Consider the following 20,008-nt stretch of genomic DNA (forward strand, 5'->3'; position numbering starts at 1 on the left):
TGCATATTGAATCAGTGCATTACGTAATAAATCTTTAAACATTTCCTCCACATTGGTCTACATTACATTACAAACAGATGGTGTACTGGTGTAAACTATACAGGATATTTAAAAAATATTTAGATTAAAAAAGAAAGCTAAATAAATTAAATTCTCATCTCTTTCTTGTTATCCAGCTTATTTTATAGGCGTATACTGTCACCATGTGGCTTCGTGCTGTTACTACATATATCTATTTTCTTTATACTGCAGACAGGCCAGTTTCCAGGGTAATAGTGCATATCAGAATACAGTCATATATAGCTTATTTCAAAAAAGCAAAATAAAAATAGAAGAAGAGCTTATTAGTTTCTTGCACATTTGTTTTTCTTGTAAACAACACAGTTTGGGTGTGTTTGTTCTAATGATTCTCCTTACAGACTTCTTGTCAGTTGAAACAGGTCTCGCTTTTCTCCTCTGACCTCATGCATGATATGTCGCCTTGAAGAACAGCTGCTCACTGGATGTATTTCGCAGTCTGTGTTGTGTGTGAACATCACAAAGGATCACTTATATCATCATATGTAATATATGTTACAGCAGCGTCACAGTCAAAGTCTCTAAGATCACATTTTCCCACATTTTGTTGTTTGATGTGAACATTATCTGAAACGCCTGACCTGCTAACGCACGCGTGTGTATTGTGCTGGTGAGATATGAGTTGCATATATGAAAAATTGTATGAATCTGAAAGTGTACAGTGTTACAGTGTTCCTAATAATGTGAACGGTCAATGTTTACAAACACACACACACACACACACACACACACACACACACACACACACACACACACACACACACACACACACACACAGAGTCCAATTTTCACCTTTCCCGGCAATTATAAATTAAAAATTTATTGTAATACACCGCTAATTCCACACGGTGTCGCCAAAATCAATTTATGCTTTACTGCACTTTCCATGCAAAGCTAAAACACAATACTTTTTTCCTTCTTTTTTTTATACATTGTCTTTTGAGTCAGTGTGAGGATTTTCACGCAGTGCAGCAGTAGTTTGGTGTATAATTATAATGCTTTATTGTGAAAATACACATTAATCTGTCGTTGCCTTTTTTGCAGCCGATAATTACAAATGAAATAGTTTCCAGAGAATTAGTTTTGTTTTAAAAATCGACTTGACTAAAACTCTGCAGTCTGACTGTAGCCAAAGCAAATAAAAGCAAGGTTAAACATGGCACACTCCAGCACTTCTGGTTTGGTGTGTATGTTTAAGAGGTGCGTTCAGGTGCTCCAATCACGCGCATGTTTTTTTTAATTATTTCTATACATAATACTGTCAACTTTATAAATGTAATCTATAGGACAGGATATAAAAAGGAAACGTTTTTTGTTTGTTTGTTTGTTTGTTTGTTTGTTTTTTTAACTTTTCTTACACAAAAGCATAAGCATAAATCAATAATAAATAAGCATAACGTCCAAGCAAACAAAGTAATCAATAACTTATACACTATAATTATTTATTATATATTATATCTAATATATATATATATATATTAGATATAAATAGATATAATATAGATATAATATATATATTATTATATATTATTTTTGTTAATTAAACTTTGTTATAATTATCCTGAGTTTCATTTTATAACCTTTTATAGCCTAAATATAATATATTTTTTAATTGAGTTGTCTCGACAATATATATATATATATATATATATATATATATATATATATATATATATATATATATATATATATATATATATATTTCAAATATGTTAAATACTATAAAATGAACAAAATTTTAATTTAGGATTCGTTTAATATACAAATATATGGAATGTAAGATTTTATTTAAAATATATAATTTCCCACTTAGGCAAATGAGCCTCGAGTGTGTGCGTTTGGTTGGCTGAAAGCAGCGCAGTCAGATTCAGCTCAAAACATTATCGGATTGAAAATCAGAGACACACACACACACACACACACACACACACACACACACACACACACACACACACACACACACACACACACGCACGCACATACACGCACACACTCACCATAGGGTTTATAACTGGAGTACTCTGGCAAATTTGGCAAGGAAAGCAAGTGAGAGAGAAACAAAGGAAATTTTTCAAGGTAAGAAAGAAACGTTTATTTTAACCGTGAATCTGTCAAGTTTAAAAAAAACCAACAAATAAAATCAATTTCAGTTGTTGTTATAGAATAAACCTATATAGTCAGTTATGTTAATGGAGTATGTGATCAACCTCAACTACAATAATAAAAACGCAAAACTTTGCATAGTCAGCATTTATTCGTGTGCGCAGTGAGTGTTTACTCTCTTTCAATCACCAATGGAGTTTGTTAGATACTTTAAATAAGGTTTAATAGACATTAAGATCATTTACGAATAATTACATAATAAATAAATAAATAAATAAATAATAGATGCAGATAGATAATAATTAAATGGCTGCTTGTTAAGTTCATCTAGGGAGAACAGTTTAGGGAACAAACTTTAACAAATTTTGTATATTATTCATACTAATTATCTACACATCTAAAAAAAAAACAAAAAAAAAACAAGGTAAGTACAACTGTCTGGATGTCCGTGATTTCTAATAAAATAATTTCTTTTCTTCCTTTAACAGCTTTTACAGTCTGTTTAAACATTTGGACCCGACAAATGATGCTAATTAAAAACAACACACAAAACAAGAAACAATAAATATGCTTTAAAGAATAAAATAATAAAAAAATTAACGAAATAAATAAGCATTTGGCATTAATGTATTTTATTCCTGTCACAGCTTCACGATGCCTCGCTCGTTTTTGGTAAAAAGCAAAAAGTCCTCATCTTATAATGTGCATCGCTTCGTGGACTCGGATCCAAACATGAAAGAACCCAACACAGGTAGGATGGAGAAGGATGTTAATGCATTTAACACATGATTTAGGTGTGAATTTTAAATTCATTTTCTCATGATTGTCTGATCTGATCCGTGGTCTTCTGTGCGCCTTGTTAGTTTTTGATGCCTACAACACAAAACAACACAAAAAAAATGATTGAAATCATTCTGCTGAAAGTGTGTGTGTGTGTGTGTGTGTGTGTGTGTGTGTGTGTGTGTGTGTGTGTGTGTGTGTGTGTGTGTGTGTGTGTGTGTGCGTGTTGGGGACATTGGGATAACTGTGCGCGCTTCTTTTAACGGAACAGCTGGCATTGCGCAAGAGAAAATAGAGAGCAAAGTAACTGGTGGCTGCTTCCAATCAAAGTTTTCATGTGCAGTCAATCTTTTCTTTTTTGGAAAGCTAGTTTGACGACTGTGAGGTTATGATAATAGGACATTTCTATAAAATACATCTAAACACACTTTAAATTTAAGCAACACTTAAGCATCTGCAGCATCATCACTACATCAACAGTGTCAGAAATAATGGCAGCAAACTGTTCATTTCCTTGTACTGTTGCCTGGGTGAGGAAATGCCTTTGATGACACCTTTTATTAGCTTTTCAGAAAAGAGATCCTTAAGATAACTTAAGTTTCCTGTTTCGGTTTGGTTTTGTTTATTAAGTGCACAAACTGAGCTTACAGTAACCTTTACAAAATTCCTCGTTATATATGTATATAGCATATGCAAGAGGAGCTTAGCAACACTCAGTACACACAGTACACACTTTAGTGCTATTATAATTTATGTTTCACCAGGAAATGTGCATGTTGTGTACATGTTAAGATTTATTCCTAAAAAATTATTAGGATCGAGTTGTGTATTGTACATTTTTATTTTATATGATATTGTATATTTATGTTTTCATATAAAAGATGCATATCATATAAACAGTACAAAGTATGTACTCTTAAGGATACCAATGCAGTAACAAGGAAAGCAAATTTATTTATATATTATCCGAGATTGTGTGTTGGAAATCCACAAGCTTAGAACTTTAAGTTTGGATAACTGTAGTGTGTCCAAGATAAATTAGGTATTCACCCTCATCAGCAGAGAACTCACTGTCTAAGCCCTGACTAATTTATCAGGAGTTGAGAAAGAAATCAACAATTAAGATGCTCCAAGCAAAATCACACACTCGTGTTAACCAGAATCCAGGAAAACATGACTGGAATAACCTGAATAAATACGCTTGCTTTTTTTTTATTAAACAGTTGATAAAAGATATAGTGCTTATCTCTGTAACATGAAGACACACATGCAAATTTGTTTCTTATCTTATGTACCAAATCAAGATCAATCAGTAGTCACAAACCAAATTATTTCATTTTTTTCAGTTCCAGAGCCTGCCCTATCAGAACCAAAGGAGCCAGACTCTCCCAAGAGGATGTCATTAGATCCTGTGACAAAACCTGTTCACACAGAACCCTACTCTTACGTGAAGCGTGAAAACAAACCAGAGTGTCCAATCCCGTTGCGCCCCGAGCAGTCAGTGAATGCTGGCCAGCCTTATTACATTCCTGGTAAGTGCTAGAACTCACTCAGCATGTCTACGCAGAAGGGCCACCTGTTGATATCTCCATATCTAATTTTTGATCAGATATTTTGGTCTGTTTTCTAACTGTGCTCGTTATAAAAGTGTTTATGTTGCATTCAGGTCATGCGGGTACCCGCCTTGGCTAAACAATCAGAGGTGTCACCAAACACAGACTTCTTTTTTCTTCTCAGAGCCTCAGATGGCAGAATTCCCTCCTTACTATAAGCCACCGTATGCTTGGGAGACCTTGCGTTCTCCGTATAACTTTAGGCAGCTGGACTTCCACTCGACCATCCTACAGCATGCAAGTAACCTTTATGGGTCTGAATTCAAGCAAAGCCCAGAAGATCAACAGCCTCTGGATTGCAGCACACATTACTCACCTACCTCTGATACCTACCACTGCATCACCTGTGACAAGGTGAACATAAAAGTGGTTCATTTTCAGTTTTTTTTTTTTTTATCTTAGCTGGTGATGTCAAACCAATATGTTTGAAGGTGATGTTAGATCAGACCCACCATAACGAATAATAAGGACTTTCCATTCCTCTGGTCTCCTCCAGGTGTTCTCAACTCCTCATGGTCTGGAGGTCCATGTGAGACGCTCTCACAGTGGAACACGACCCTTTGGTTGTAGCATCTGCAGAAAAACCTTCGGTCATGCCGTCAGCTTAGAGCAACACATGAACATCCACTCTCAGGTAACAACACTATGAGGGGTTTGAAGGCTCTCTGATTAAGAAACACAAGCTTAACCTTCAGCATGCAAGGCCAAGCAAGTGTCTTAGTGAATTAGTTGTTCTGATTTTAAAAGGCTAGAGACCATATTTTCAATATATGCATAAAAATAAGGTGCAAAATTGTATATATACAATATATTCTTAATCATTTTGTTACTATTGGCACCATAAAAAACGGTGCAGTACATTCTCAAGAAGCGTGGTTAGTAATATACAGCAATATCCAATTAAATCAGCATGCAATCCTTTAAAAATCAATTTTTCCATTTTTACAAGGATTGTTTTATATCTATCCTTATGATATAATGTCAGACATTCTTTTTTCTTACATATTTGTTTTTTTTAAGTGATCCTTAGTGAAGATATTTTGAATAATGAAAATGTTGTGCAATGTTTTTCATTATGGCTCAAAAAACCCTATTGCTAGACATTTTTACTCAGATGAAATGAACTTTTTCTATTGGTGGATCGTTTTGATTCACTGTAGAAATAAATGCTTGAAAGAACTAAAAATTATCTGCAAGTAGAATAAAACATAACATTTTAAACCATAAAAGACACAAAAAACAATGTCATAAAGGGTAGTTAATATTTATACTTTTAAAAGATATCATCTATTGCAGTGTCATAGAAACAACCTTTATATTTTTATTATATGTTTTTGTAGATGTTCACTCGGTTTTATTGGGTTTTTATTGGTAAAACCAAATTTTATTATTATTTTTTTAAGGGAAATGTTCTTCAGCATTTGTTTATTTTTTTTTATTACTGTATGCATCATTTGTCAGATTCTAATGTGGTTACAATTGAGTTTATTCTTATTTGTTACTGAGAAAATTATTTATTTAGTTGGTGGTTTGGAAAAATTTCTGTTCGGTGCCATAACTGATCAATATCCACAAAACTTGGTCATAAGAAATATGGTAGATTTCACTCTATAAAAGTAGTAAATAAGTAATAAATAAAGGAGAAATAATTAGCATGAGTCTAAATAAATGAGCAAATACTTAAGACAATACAGATCACAGTGTCTTTGTGAGGACATCATGCTTTCTCTCAACTTATGTGTAAAGATCCTCATAAGAACCATAGACAATTATAAAATAATAGTTCTTCATTAGAAATTATTTGGGACTTTAAGAGGATATTCCAGCACATTCAAGTCATAAAAATAAAGTTCTATTTATTATTCGGATATAAGGAAATTTGACTAATTTGTAATGTTTTTTAAACATGTGCACGAAAAGGAAAGAAGCTTCGAGTGCAAGATGTGCGGGAAGACGTTCAAACGTTCCTCCACCCTGTCCACACACCTGCTGATCCACTCGGACACTCGGCCGTACCCTTGCCAGTACTGCGGCAAGAGGTTTCATCAGAAATCTGACATGAAGAAACACACCTACATCCACACCGGTAAGCAAAGCGAGAGACAGAGACGAGACTCAATCAAAGAAACATCAAAGCTGTTTTGTTTCCCAGGAGCATGTTTCCAAGAGTAATATTTCAACAGATAAATCAAGAAAAGAAGCTAAACAAATGTGTGACTCGTTTGCATACTGTATCTGATCTGCTCAGGTCTTTGCGAGAGCTTCCTCTTTGGTGGCAGGCTGTATCGCTTCCAGTGAAGCCATGAAAATCTGGATTGCACGCAAATCTTTGTTTAGTGTTGATTTTAAGCAAGGATTTTAATATCAGTCTTGTTTCCAATGCATCATTCTGTGTTTTTTGATGTAAACAAAATGACTAATGTTTTGTGTTTCGATGACTTGAACAGGTGAGAAACCGCACAAGTGCCAGGTGTGTGGCAAGGCGTTTAGCCAAAGCTCTAACCTCATCACACACAGCCGCAAACACACAGGATTCAAGCCTTTCGGTTGTGAGATCTGCTCCAAGGGCTTTCAGAGAAAAGTAGACCTCCGCAGACACCATGAGAGCCAACACGGCCTAAAATGACCCAGAGGGGAAGGTGGAAATCTGTGTACAACATGAAGACCAGGACTGTGAGAAATTCAATTAGAAAAGTACAACCGAGATGAGTCACGTGTTCTGTCCTCACAGACGGCGGGTACAGAGGGATAACAACATAGCTATTAACTGAAGTAATTATGTGTGTGCCCTGTTCCTCTTTTAACACTGAATTAGGGCTGCTGGTAAATTTTGGCTCCTTGACAGGATAATTTATTCTTCGTTTTGATCGGGGGCCCTTGAAAGCATTTAAAATTATGTTTAAGATTCTAATATTCACTGATATTACTACTGCTTTCATATATTATATAAATAATATTTATGTGACTTGTACTATTTATAAAATGTTATTTTCACACCTGTATCCAAACTGTGTGAATATTTTTTATTTTATTTTTTTAAACCAAACCTGCCTCTAGTCAATCAAATGAATATGAATGTGTAACCTTGGAGTGATTTGGCAAATCAAAAGCAGAATGTCTTATATGTATATGTTTAAATGAACAAGCCTCATGTCTGCCCCCCCCCTCTCCCTCCCCCTTCCTAATCTCTCTCTGATCTAACAGCTGAAATTGAAAAGAAAGACAAAAATTGGCCTGGAAAGCTAAGGTTGCGCCGAGTGTGTTTGTTTTCGTGTGTCCGCCCTGTTGAGGATCCGGATGCTCAGTTCCCGTTGGCTTTGCAGTCGTTGGTGAACTTTTTTTTTTTTTTTTTTTTTTTTTTTGCCAGAGGCAGTGTGAAATCTCTGTGCACTAGACTGTCATATAAATGTGTACCTGGAACTCTGGCATGCAAATCACTTGTCGAGCAGGTTTGTAAACTTCAAGGGACTGGAAGAATGGACTTCACAGTCTAGTAAAAAATAAGGAAAAAAAAATAACCTTAACGTAAATTCCATTGCACACACACACACACACACACACACACACACACACACACACACACACACACACACACACACACACACACACATGAACACAAGCCAAGTGTTTAAACTTCCAGGATGACTCATGTACTGTAAAAGATTTACATACGTTGTATATTTTAGCAAACGGACAGCGTAAACAAGGGGATAAAAAAAAAAATCACCTGGGCTTTAGTTCTCTGAGAGATCTGGATAAGAAATGTTGGGTTAGCACAAGGGCTTTAGTTCCACTGTTAAAGAACTGTAAGAGAGAGATTTTGCAGACACTCCCGTCACTCCCATCAATCCTGCTTCAGCTGCTTTGACAAACAAATTCATAATGACACCGCTACACACGCACAGGCTTTCTCAAACAAAAGAGACAGTTAGGAAAATCCCACATCAGCATGATACTTTTTTTCAGATGCTCAATTTCCTTGTCATGGTTTGGACTGTTTATTTTAACAACTGCAATGAAACTGCAATGATTTTTTTTTTATTATTGATTTCTATATCTGAAGCTACTCCCCAAGAACCTTGTTCTTCAAACAACAATCCTAAAATGAAAATGAAATAAAATCCAGTATCTGATTTGTGTTGTGAAAATCAATGTTTGGTTTTTTAAAGAGGGTTTACTTTACTTATTTTTATGCAAGTGTGAATTTTAGTGTCTGAAACAAAGCTTACATACGAGCAACAGAATTGATTTTTTTGAATATTTTTATATAATGACGATGATGATGGATTTAACAAATGCTCAGCTTGCAAGTCTTAATATAGTATCTATGTATTAGTCATACAGACTAGTTACTACTTTTCCTAGTTAAACCCCAATACGTTTAAGGAAAATGTTGATATGATATATTTAGCTCATTTCCTTGTCCATATGACTTTAAATTGTTCACATGAAAGTCTAGCTAGATATCAAAGCTAGATATATCTGCATCCTGCATCATGTTTCCTGGCGCTCGTTGTTTAGCTGCAGCGTTCAGGCAGTAGAATTATCTAGTCAGTCGTGCCCATGAGTCATTGTGTGGCAAAAGTGTGGCAGAAGAGCAGATAGAAGTAAAGGATTTCGTTTAATGTGAACCTCAGTGGCTTTTGTCCCCAGATGGGCTGGTTTGTGTTTTACAAACTGATTTAGGTTTTCTCTCTCAGTTTACACTCAACCGAAAACTCCAAGTGAGCGGTAGCTTTGAAGAGAGAATCAGAGAAGAATAATCTCTTTGCAACCTTGCTGAGAAGAAAAGCATCTTTAATATAACACAATACATCAGCCATTGAGGTGGATGGGCTGCAAAAGCAGAAGACCACATCATGATCTACTCTTGTCAGCAAGTCAGAACACTTTAGACAGAATAGATAAAGCAGGTTCATGTTGAAATTTCATGGAGCTGTCTGCAAAACAAGCACGGGAACTCTGTGCTGCAAATTTCGAAATCAAATTTATGCACCGGTGTTATGCAAGCACTCAAATAACAGCTATTCAACTCCAACCTGAATCCTTGGCACCAAGCTGTCGCCTGTACGGGAAGATCGGATTAAAAAAAATCAGTGTGCAAGGGAAAACTGACAATATGTCTTCTTTGGTAGTTGGTAAACAAATCTGTGGTGCCTATGCAAATGTCTGTTTTTTTATTAACCCAATACCAGGGTCTACAACCAGACAGTTACACCTGCATCCTGGTGCAAACCCATAGATCAAATCAGAATGTCCCACAGGCAGCCAAGTGAAGAGTGTGACAAACCGTGTGGGTAATGTGTCAGTGCTCTTGTCTGGGGGGTTGGAAGGGAAATAAAGGGGGCAGAAGCAAACATGTCCGTTACTTCCTTGCGTGTATGTGTGTGTGTGTGTGTGTGTGTGTGTGTCAGGATCACACAGTATGTACAGTATAGTGACATGGTGAGGGTTGCATTAGGTGCTTTTGTAAATATTTGAATAAAACATACAGGGATTATAGACATGGCCAGGTATGTAATGTATAATGTCAGACTGCTTTTCCCACCAGTTTAAATCTTTTGAAGACAATACAGCACTTTTGTGACTTTATAAACCCTAAAGTGACAAACTTGAATCAGATCAGATGTGTCAATTGTTGTGGACATGGCAAAACTGCCAGAACTGTTAAACCCTCAGGAAACAAGGGCGTAAATCAAAACATGGGTGAATAAAAAGAATAAACAACCTACAGCGTATGTCTTTGTTTAATAGCAGCATGTGCTCAGAAAATCCCCTCCGTGCCTCAGAACCCACTTCTAATTAACCCAGGTTTATATACACAATCTAATTAACCCAGTTTTATCCCCACACTGTTCAGGAATGAAGATCATGTGGATGTCATGAAGACCTGGGATATGGTTCCATAAAGAGGATGACAGAGAGAAACAGGAGAGAGAGAGAGAGAGAGAGAGAGAGAGAGAGAGAGAGAGAGAGAGAGAGAGAGAGAGAGAGAGAGAGAGAGAGAGAGAGAGAGAGAGAGAGAAATTTGTTTAGCAAATGAGCCATATGCAAACCAGTCTGGCTGAGCTCCTGCTCAATGGGTGTATTTTGCTGAAGGCTGTGGAACAGGGTTGAGCGCTTATCAAGGACTATCGAGGATGAAATTAAAACCTTTAAGGAAAGAAAAACTTTATAGAAGTCTGTTATTAGGTGTGTAAGGATCATTAACTTTAAATTGCATTTAAAGAAGTTTTGTTTGTCACATTACAGCACAAGGGATTTTTTTTTCTTCACATAACCCTTTACTTAGGATCAGAAATGCTACAGTTAACATCCTTGCTCAAGAGTTTAGCAGTGTTGAAGCTTAAACCTCAGACCTTCTGATCAGTAACTCAGACCCAGAATAACATTAACTGCAACGCACATTGCAACAAGTACTACAAGTATCATTCAACAACCTAAATTTCACTTGTTTGATTTTTACACATTCATCCCAAACCTTCTCAAATATTTATTATTTAGTCATGTTTGCCAGTTAGCTTTCCTGGGAACTACCAGCTAAACACAGATTAGCCTGCAGCTGTTGTTGCTGATTGAAAACTTGTGAGCACAGAACAATCTCCAAGGATGTTATAACAGGATGTGATAATCACTGAGTGACTTGATTATTCTTAATATTTATCATCTTTAACATCTTTATAACGCAACACTGTTTAATCGTCAGTTTTAATTGGTCATAAAGTGTTGAATCATTTTTCCAGGAGACATTTAACACTGAATGAATCAAATGAGTCTCTAGTCTCAGAGTAAATCTCAAACTTTTATTTTTACATGTTTTCTATGTAAATCCACACAGCTGAGCATTTTCTAAATAAATAAAATCCTAATGAACAATGACCTCATTTACACATCACACACCTTTTCCTGTTACTTGGGAATGGTAGATAACCAACACCTGTTTAGACCTTCCCAAGCTTCAGAGCCCAAGGCAAATGTCTAACTGCTAGCTCCAGGGGGAAAAAAAGCCTGTCAGCATGTTTTATGAGTGGGTAGAAGTCACAGATAAAGTAAGTTTAGAGCGCTATGACAAGGCATGGTCAGAAACCCACAGATTACAGAGAGGCATGGCAATAGATAAGAAGCAATCTTTATTTAAATCCAATGAGACGTGTCTGAAAAGAAGCATGGGAATAACTGAATGTAATTATTTCTAATTGTAGAACATTTACATTTATTTATTTATTTGTTTATTCATTCCTCACGTGATTTCTAAATTTCATACTCAGGAAACAAAGTGTCAGAAAGATCCGACGAAGCGTGTAGAGCTCAGTGGCAACTAATGTCTCTTTTTCTGGACACAGGAAATGTATACAGCTGGATTGCACTGGGGTGATATTACATGATTGACAGCTACGACACGAGCTTTTTCACTCCGTAAAAGAAAACTCTGACAGCTTTTAATATCCTTTTGGTGTTAAAACTACAATCAACAACCAACAACAGTATTTATATTGGATGATGGATAGAATTAATAAAAATAAATAAATAATGAACAAGACAAAACTCTGAACGAAGGACGAAGCCTAACAGTGAAATCTGGAGCGTGCAGGCCACAAGCAACAGGCCAGTCTGTGATGACGGGAGTGTTCTTATCTGGCACGGGTCAGGCTCTAACGGCCTGAACCTTGTAGCTATGTTCAGGGAGGAGCTGTAGCCAGAGAACAGAGATAGAACTGTGAGTAAGAGTAATCAGAGAGCAACAGAGCTCCAGAGGACAGATCCTCCTCTCTTCACACACATACTGTACACACACATAAGCACTCATACCACAGATTGGCACAGCCCAGTTTTTACGCTTCCTCCATCAACAAGGCTGGCCTCCTTCTCCTCAGGCTTACATCAGCTAAATAAGAAGGAGGAGGAAGCCACAGCTCCTTATCTTAATCCATGAGCAAGAGCAAATTGATGGATGAATTGTGGCATGTCCAGAAATACATTCCTTATTTTCCTATGTTTCTGGAATCAGCTGTCATGTGTTACACAAACACTTCACACATTTTCAACCAAAAATAAAGAAAAGAGGAAATATGGAGAAATGATAGGACAGATTTTTAGATTTTAAGTGTGAGGACTGAAACTAATGAATTAAAATTCTACACTATACACTTCATTCAAATGAAGCGTTTACTTATATTTTTATATAAATATATTCATTAAATATATTTATTTATAATATTTTAATATATAATATTTATTAAATATATTCTTAACTTTCTGGATTTTCAATTTTAATCACTCATAAAAATCTTTTTTTTAAATGGGATATATATTAAATATAACAAATTCAGTGTTTCAATATTAAATTAATTTTTATTTCAATTATTAAATAAAACATTAATAAGAATGTTTAACAATAAATATTTACACATCTAAATTTATCTGCATCTGTTGTTTTTTAGACTATTCTCTTTTGATCTCATGATTGTTACACAAATCACAGAAAGATGCATGTGAACAACATTGTATTTAAAGTCTTTCAGCTCTGAATAATCAGCAAAATAATAAATAAGCAACAATAACTTTGCAGGATGTGGCCCACTAAGCTCCCAGTGGTGGAAAGCTGAAACTTGCACTGGAGACTCCTTCCAAAACTGTTAAACAAGCTATCCTTTCAGAAAAACGTCACCATATCCACGATTAGAATTTTAAATTTTTTTTAACATTTTTCTATAAATAGTTTACATTTAATATTATGTAGAGTGTCCCCATAGATGTCCATATTATTACAGAACTTGTTGCTATAGAAACCAGGAAGGTGTTCAAACTATATAAAGCATGTATGTGTTTGCTAGCATTTGAAAAATGCTAGCAAAAAAATAGAAAATTGTTCCAAATTGAAAACAAATGTATTTCGTTAATAAAACAAAAAAATATTTGATGTTTATATTCAATTGATGTTTATATACTTGAGGGCTTGACTAATATTGATGTAATAAATCTGATAAGCCACATTAAATTAAAATAAACTGGTATTTTAAGCGTAGGTAAATTCTCTTTAAACAGGAGTTTCGCTGTATTTCCAGAATTTTTTTATCTTATCTTGTTTTTCTCACGTCATTTGATTATGCACTAAATATTATATGATTATATATGTTTTATTATATAGTAATTATATATAGCACCTCTTTTATATGTGCTCACTTTCCCTTTTTTACAATTCAAACACTGAGTAGAAACAAACACCAAGCAACCAGCGCATCTCCAATGCCCTCCTGTCACCCGTCTTCACATTACAGTTCATTCTGCAGACATTCAAGGTACAGTTTGTGATTATTAGATGCTAATTTTCTTAATTGTAATAAACATTTTTATAGCTTCCCCTTTTCAACCTAACCAACTGTATCCCTTCCGGGAAAAAGTTGAAAGCCCTTTGAGAGCCAATTCAGGGTCTGAAAAATGAACACAAAACCCTTTATACCGTACCAAAACCCTTTCAAACCATTCTTTGAAATGTTGACACAAACTTCACACAGAAACTTTAATGATTTGATTACTTTAAGTTAGTTATTTTAAATCCCAATTAAGTTAGTCACTTAAATAAATAAAAAGGTAATTAAATGGTAGAATGCAAGTCAGTCTATTGTTTAGGTTCATTTTTACAGTTTGTGGCCGATTTGTTTGTCACTGTCTGAGAGAGAAAGAGAAAGAGAGAGAGAAAGAGAGCGAGAGAGAGAGAGAGACCTCATTACTTAAGATGAAAATGAAATGTAAATATATACAACAGAAATATTAAATAAAGCAAAATTTCTGTTTAGCTTAATTTTTTTTTTTACAGACGATTTTCTCTTTTTTCTGTTGGTAGAAAATCGTTAGTAGGAAAAGTCTACGTGAGGATTTGCTCAAATCTGATCTGATTGAAACTATGCTGCCCCCATTTGGATGTGAAGAGAAATGGGGGAAAAAAACCCCAGCAAATACGGAAAAAAGCATCAATTTCAAAACAATTTCAGACGAGAAATTTTCATAGATAAAGGAGGTTTTATTTACCATTTGTGTACAAACCGAGGCCACAAACGCCTTCCAAACAGTTGAGTCTCTGGAGGGCATTATCTTTCTCTCCTTTTTTTTAATTTTTTTTATTTCAGGACAAAAGCAACATCAAGCAATTTTCAAGATCGTCGATGCTCGTCTTTGTCGCTGGCTGTCGAAGAAACTCCCATTATTATTATTTTTTAGATTATCCTTAATGGTAAAGATGTAAAGACAAACCAGAATAACAATGTACTGTTGTTGTATCATCATGCCCTTAAAATATTGTCTCTTAAAATTATTACAAACAGTCTTTTTGTTGTTGTTTTTTTTAGTTTTTTTCCACCTAATGTTTTAGACAATACGCAACTGTAGCATTATAACACTGAAAACAGTTTTAGGAGAAGTGCCACACTTCAGGACTGGATATAATGTGCTGATTTTATTCAATTATAAAAACAGAGGTGTTTTTCTGTTGGTGATATTTGTGCTAAAGAGCAAAGCTTCCGGTCATAAACAATGAAAACAGCAGAATTTATTTTATAGCTCAAGACGTTTTGCTCTATATGAAGTGATTTTTTTTTTAATTCGGAGTAGCTAGAGTTAGTGTTTTTCCCAAATACTGGAAAAAGCACAGAAAACAAATCCATTCTTATATAAGATATTTATTATACCTCCCCTCAATTCAAGTCTAGCTCTATATTTAAATTCCTTAAACATTTAACAACAAACAGCACAATAAATTCAGAAAAATCATAAATCTCAAGGGCGTAAAAGATTCTGGTCTCTGATCAATAAAACATTACAACGTCATGTTCTTTTAGTGCCTAAGGTCTACAAATAGAGATTACGCACTCAGATCTCCAAAATTCCTGCTTGTACTTTGTTTAAAACACATCTGTATGTAGACACAAATCTTGTAGGCAGCAGACTGAAGCTGGAAAACATTGATTGGCATGAACTTTATGTTCAGATGAGTATGAAGAGATGATTTAAAACAAAGGGAAAAAAAAGTTTTACTATATGAGTTCAAATACAAAATCCTTTCACAAAATAAAAAAAACAACAACAACAACAACACAGAAGCAAGAGTTCGGCTCACAATGAAACACTGAAACATTTCATTACCGTTTAAAAAAATAAAAAAATAAACATGCCTGCATGTTAAATAAAAGCAATGCATATTGATTTTTTTTTAATTGAGATGTTGATTTCTTTTTACCTGCATGCTTTGTAACAGCTCAGAGACTGATATGAATACGAATGAAAGGAGGTGCTTGTTGGTGCTTCAGAACACAGTGCCGAAGATGACTGACATGTCACTGAGAGGATGAACGAAAAACAAATTCGAGGACAGAAGCGAAACACTGCGCATGTTTTCTTCCCCCGTGACATTGCATGTACATATACAGCTACTTAGAGACCAAATGTAGCTTTATTACACTAAGACAGTGAGGCACTGCTGTATAATGAGAGGAAGAAAAAAAAAGACACAAATTCATGGAGGTCTCAGAAAAGGACACGGACATGGAGACGCCTCGCAAACGATCCTTCAGAAAGCAGACGCGAAGGACGAGGACAAACACGTTGTCCTGCATTCGTTCAGATACACTTAATCAAACTCACCGGCTGTGTTTCAAAATAGCCTCCGAAGCCGTGTTCCCTAATCCCTACAATCTGCAAAGTGCATTATGGGTATACTGTTGATCATTTGGACACACTTCTATTATTTGCGTTGCATTATGAGATCTCAAGAGCACTCTAAAATATTCCCACAATGCATTCGGATTACAAAAGAATAACAAAAAAAAAAAAAAAATAGTGCACAAAAAAAGGCTGCAGGTCAAGACACAGTGACTATCTGTGGCTTTAAATGGAATGTGAACCAGGCAAAGTAAGTCAAAGGGTCAAAGGTCGCTTCAGTATTTATATATTAGTCTTACATACTATTAGATACTTCCTCATGAGTGATATCTTTAATGAATAGACAAGACAGCCTGTTGAAAAATAAATAAATAATCATTACACTAAAAGGAAATCCTACAACAAAAAAAGAAAAAAATAAAGAATTATGTACATACATATTTCCACAAAGTTCTTAAAGACAATCACATAATAATAATAATAATAATAATAATAATAATAATAATAATAATAATAATAATAATAATAATAATGCATATTGAACTGTCTACAGAATGTAACACTTATGTTGAAACTATTGCTCACAATAGGCATGAGAGACAAAATTGTTATTAACGGAACAGAAACAGCACACAATAAAATTGACCGTTGTTCAGTGTTACGTTCTTTAAGCAGTTATCCCAGTGACTGAATTTTCTCTTTGACACGAAAGCACAAAACCATCAAAGGTGCTCGCGTCTAATCGTCCCATATTGCTTTCAATGGTGCCTCAAGGTGACAACGTTCGATTTTTGGTCGACTTATATCTAAAAGGTTTAATATCCTAACTTAAGCACGATGACTAAAAAAGGGAGAGGGAAAGCCCTAGGTTAAAGCAAGCGTCTTGGATCTTAACTAGCAGCGACACCAGCACACTGGAAATGAGCACAGACTCAGGAATGATGCTGTGAGCACTATTTGACGGCAGCAGCAGAAACAGGGTTCGGGGCTAGTACTCAGCGAACAGAAATGAAGGAGGAGGAAGAGGAAGAGGAAGAGGAGGAGGAGGCTCAAACCATGCTGGCTGATCGGAACGTGTGCAAGGATACAGGATACAAGGATACAGCACTGACCCACAGTCCACACAGTTCCCAGGACAGCAGACGGAGCAGACCAGTGTACTAAAGTTCAGAAATCACTAAGCCGTGTCAGGAATGCTCCGGAAAGAGTGAGTATTTATGATCCATTTGAGTCGCAGGCACACTTCAGTGGTTTCGTGTAGACCTCAAGAGGGATTCTTGATATTCCTGCTAGTGTCCAGCAGGGGACTCTATCTATCTATCCAGCTCTCTCTCTCTCACACACACACACATTAATCCATTTAATGGAGTTCATCTTGCTTCAGTGTGCTTTATTTTAGACCTCAGTGGAAAAGAGGATGCTCTGTCTCTTGCTGTCCGGTGTTGGAATAGTCTCCAGCTGAAGGAAGTACAGCAGGACTTGTACCTAATACAGAAACAGACCCATGTGTTAAATGTCTGCTCATCGAGAACATGCGTAACAGTGTATACATCTAAAGCAATACCTGTGACATGACCTCGAGCGACCAGCTGTCTCCCATGGTGATGGGCTGCGTGGGGTTCGTGGGAATCTTGCTGTCTTTTTCTGCTGGTCGGAGAAGAGTTGGGCCAAACACCGTGGCCAGGTTGTGCAGAGACATCTTATTCACGCTCTCCTTTTCAGCAATCCTGACACAAGACAGGATTTCATTCAAACATTAAACAATATTGAACAAACAGTGATCAGGCAAAAGAAATCCTGATTATGTCATAAAAGTCTTTAGAGAGAAAAGCCTAAAATACCCAGTGTGCATAACTTTCTTTTTTTTTTTTTTTTTGGCTATGGTGGCTTAACTGGTTAAGGCTCTGGGTTGTTGATCGGAGGATCGGGGTTCAAGGCCCAGCATAGCCAAGCTGCCACTGCTGGGCCCTTTAGCAAGGCCCTCAATCCTCCCTGCTCCAGGGACGCTGTATCATAGCTGCCCTTTGCTCATATGATTAATAGCTCATTTAAAAAAATAGACAAAGATAATATATATATGGTGTATTTTAGCTTTTATACGAAATGATACACATCTCAAGCAAGGTATTAAAATAATCAGCGTTCATTTGGAGAGTTCATACCTCTTCAGGTGATCCAGTAGAAAGAGGAATGTGACCAGGTTTGGTTCAGGAAGAGACAGCAGCAGGTTGAGCATACAACTCTCTTTAGCCACGCTGTCTGAGAGAGCTACACACACACACACACACACACACTAATCAGCACACTTCTACTCCTGAAAGGTTTCTACAGATCTGCATTGGCATCTCGATCTCATGTACTAAAGTAGTAAAGTATTATTTATAAGATGAAAAAATACAACTGACCGATGCCTCCAGCAAAGTTAGGATAGAGCTCATCGGTAAAAAGTGGCTCTGGAAGCTCCCGGAAATAAAGCTTCAGAGTTCCAGCAATGGCGTTGACATCCATCTCACTCATCATCACTGAGACATCCTTATTATCTGTGTGTTTAGAGAGATAGATATAAATATAAATTTATAAACAGATTTAAAAGACAACACCATGCAAATTAATACATAATGCAGCTTAAAGAAACACTTCAGCTGTGAATTAAAGTAAAAACCAACAGCAGACATATAAAGTAAACATCAAGTGTGTATTTAGTACAGTTAGTCTGTGAGGATCTACTGGGACAATTCCCTGCCAGACCACCAGAGGGGGTACTGGCAGATGTTTTGTTTATAGCTTGTTTTCATGTTGTGTGTTGGTGATTTCTCGTGTGTTTATCCATGCATTTGTTTGAGTGACGCCTTCATATTCTATATGTTACGTCATGTTGTTTTATTTTTTCTTAAAAATTTGACATTTTTCGGGTTCAATTCCCATGTCTGGTGGTGTCTCCATGAAAAGTCGACAGTCACAGCTGCAATGCAGTCAGTCGCAGCTTTCACGATGAATCTACACTGTTCTTACTCACTTGTGTCAAAGGCAGTTTTGAGAGCTTGGATGTCAGTGGCGACTCCTGAGACGCGGTAGATGCCGATCTCCTCCATTCCTCTCCTCTCAATCTCCTCTAGACACTGTCTGACAATGTACGGAACCTTCGAGCGCTCTCGTCTGAACGGGAAATACACGATTCAGTGCCGTTCAGAGCCATTTGAGCTACTGTATTCATTGCATGATGTCAAGTATATCAGCAATGAACTTATGAAAAAAAATATTATTCAATATTACAATATTCAAATCAGGATAAGCTGAAGCATTTGCGACAATAAAATCTCTCTGAATGTCCTGTTCACACATTTAAATATAAACTATAAATGTGATTCCGATAATAATAATATGTAAGAATGGATGTGATGAGTGGACAACAACAGATCTGAACTCTTTGCTCATTTCCATCTCATTAGCAGGAATTTTTAGCTCTGTACTAGATCCTGCTACTTTAATTTGTCTTTTGGTAAACAAAGTGTTTGTGTTGAGTGTGTTCACTCGAGTCCTTTACTTACTTGGTCACCGTAGAGATCTTTACTCCGAACACTCCTGCTTGTTTACACGAGGACGTTCGCTTCAGGCTGAACTCTCTGCTTGTGAACTTCATAGACAGCTTCAACTCAATCTGCATCATAAAAACAACACATCAACTCATGAATTTGATCCCCTTATAATGTATCTGCTCTAGTTTATACTCAATGTAGACAGACAGACAGATAGACAGTTGAGGAAATTCAAGCATCTCA

The 20,008-nt window shown here is 36.0% G+C and overlaps 2 protein-coding genes across 4 annotated transcripts in view; one reads left to right on the plus strand and one right to left on the minus strand.

Annotated features, from left to right (window-relative positions):
- The first annotated feature begins 1,995 nt into the window (after nt 1-1,995).
- gfi1b (growth factor independent 1B transcription repressor) lies at nt 1,996-8,707 on the plus strand. 2 transcript variants are annotated; one of them, XM_027152618.2, is made up of 7 exons: nt 1,996-2,154; nt 2,829-2,932; nt 4,308-4,493; nt 4,699-4,928; nt 5,071-5,208; nt 6,495-6,660; nt 7,022-8,707. In XM_027152618.2, exons 2-7 carry the CDS (start codon nt 2,836-2,838, stop codon nt 7,198-7,200), a joined length of 996 nt encoding a protein of 331 aa, XP_027008419.2. In that variant the 5' UTR covers nt 1,996-2,154; nt 2,829-2,835; the 3' UTR covers nt 7,201-8,707. The 2 variants fall into 2 exon arrangements, with proteins under 2 accessions (XP_027008419.2, XP_047661973.1); XM_047806017.1 differs by having other exon boundaries at nt 4,314-4,493.
- A 6,869-nt stretch (nt 8,708-15,576) lies between these two features.
- The window catches only part of bcr (BCR activator of RhoGEF and GTPase), a 61,276-nt gene continuing 56,844 nt past the window's right edge, over nt 15,577-20,008 (minus strand). For both annotated transcript variants that reach the window (XM_047805784.1, XM_027152705.2), the window contains 6 exons: nt 19,778-19,887; nt 19,246-19,385; nt 18,635-18,769; nt 18,392-18,497; nt 17,794-17,956; nt 15,577-17,714 (listed from right to left, as the gene is read on the minus strand). In XM_047805784.1, coding sequence (XP_047661740.1) covers nt 17,625-17,714; nt 17,794-17,956; nt 18,392-18,497; nt 18,635-18,769; nt 19,246-19,385; nt 19,778-19,887 — 744 coding nt within the window. In that variant the 3' untranslated portion in view covers nt 15,577-17,624. The remainder of the gene's footprint in view (nt 17,715-17,793; nt 17,957-18,391; nt 18,498-18,634; nt 18,770-19,245; nt 19,386-19,777; nt 19,888-20,008) is intronic.

This window comes from Tachysurus fulvidraco, chromosome 21 (assembly GCF_022655615.1).
Source record: "Tachysurus fulvidraco isolate hzauxx_2018 chromosome 21, HZAU_PFXX_2.0, whole genome shotgun sequence".
Taxonomy (NCBI): Eukaryota; Metazoa; Chordata; class Actinopteri; order Siluriformes; family Bagridae; genus Tachysurus; species Tachysurus fulvidraco.

Coding starts and splice junctions, on each gene's coding strand:
- gfi1b (XM_027152618.2), top strand. CDS start 2,836: ATGCCTCGCTCGTTTTTGGTAAAAAGCAAAAAGTCCTCATCTTATAAT. Junction 4,494..4,698: donor CCAGCCTTATTACATTCCTG/GTAAGTGCTAGA, acceptor TTTTCTTCTCAG/AGCCTCAGATGGCAGAATTC. Junction 6,661..7,021: donor ACACACCTACATCCACACCG/GTAAGCAAAGCG, acceptor TGACTTGAACAG/GTGAGAAACCGCACAAGTGC.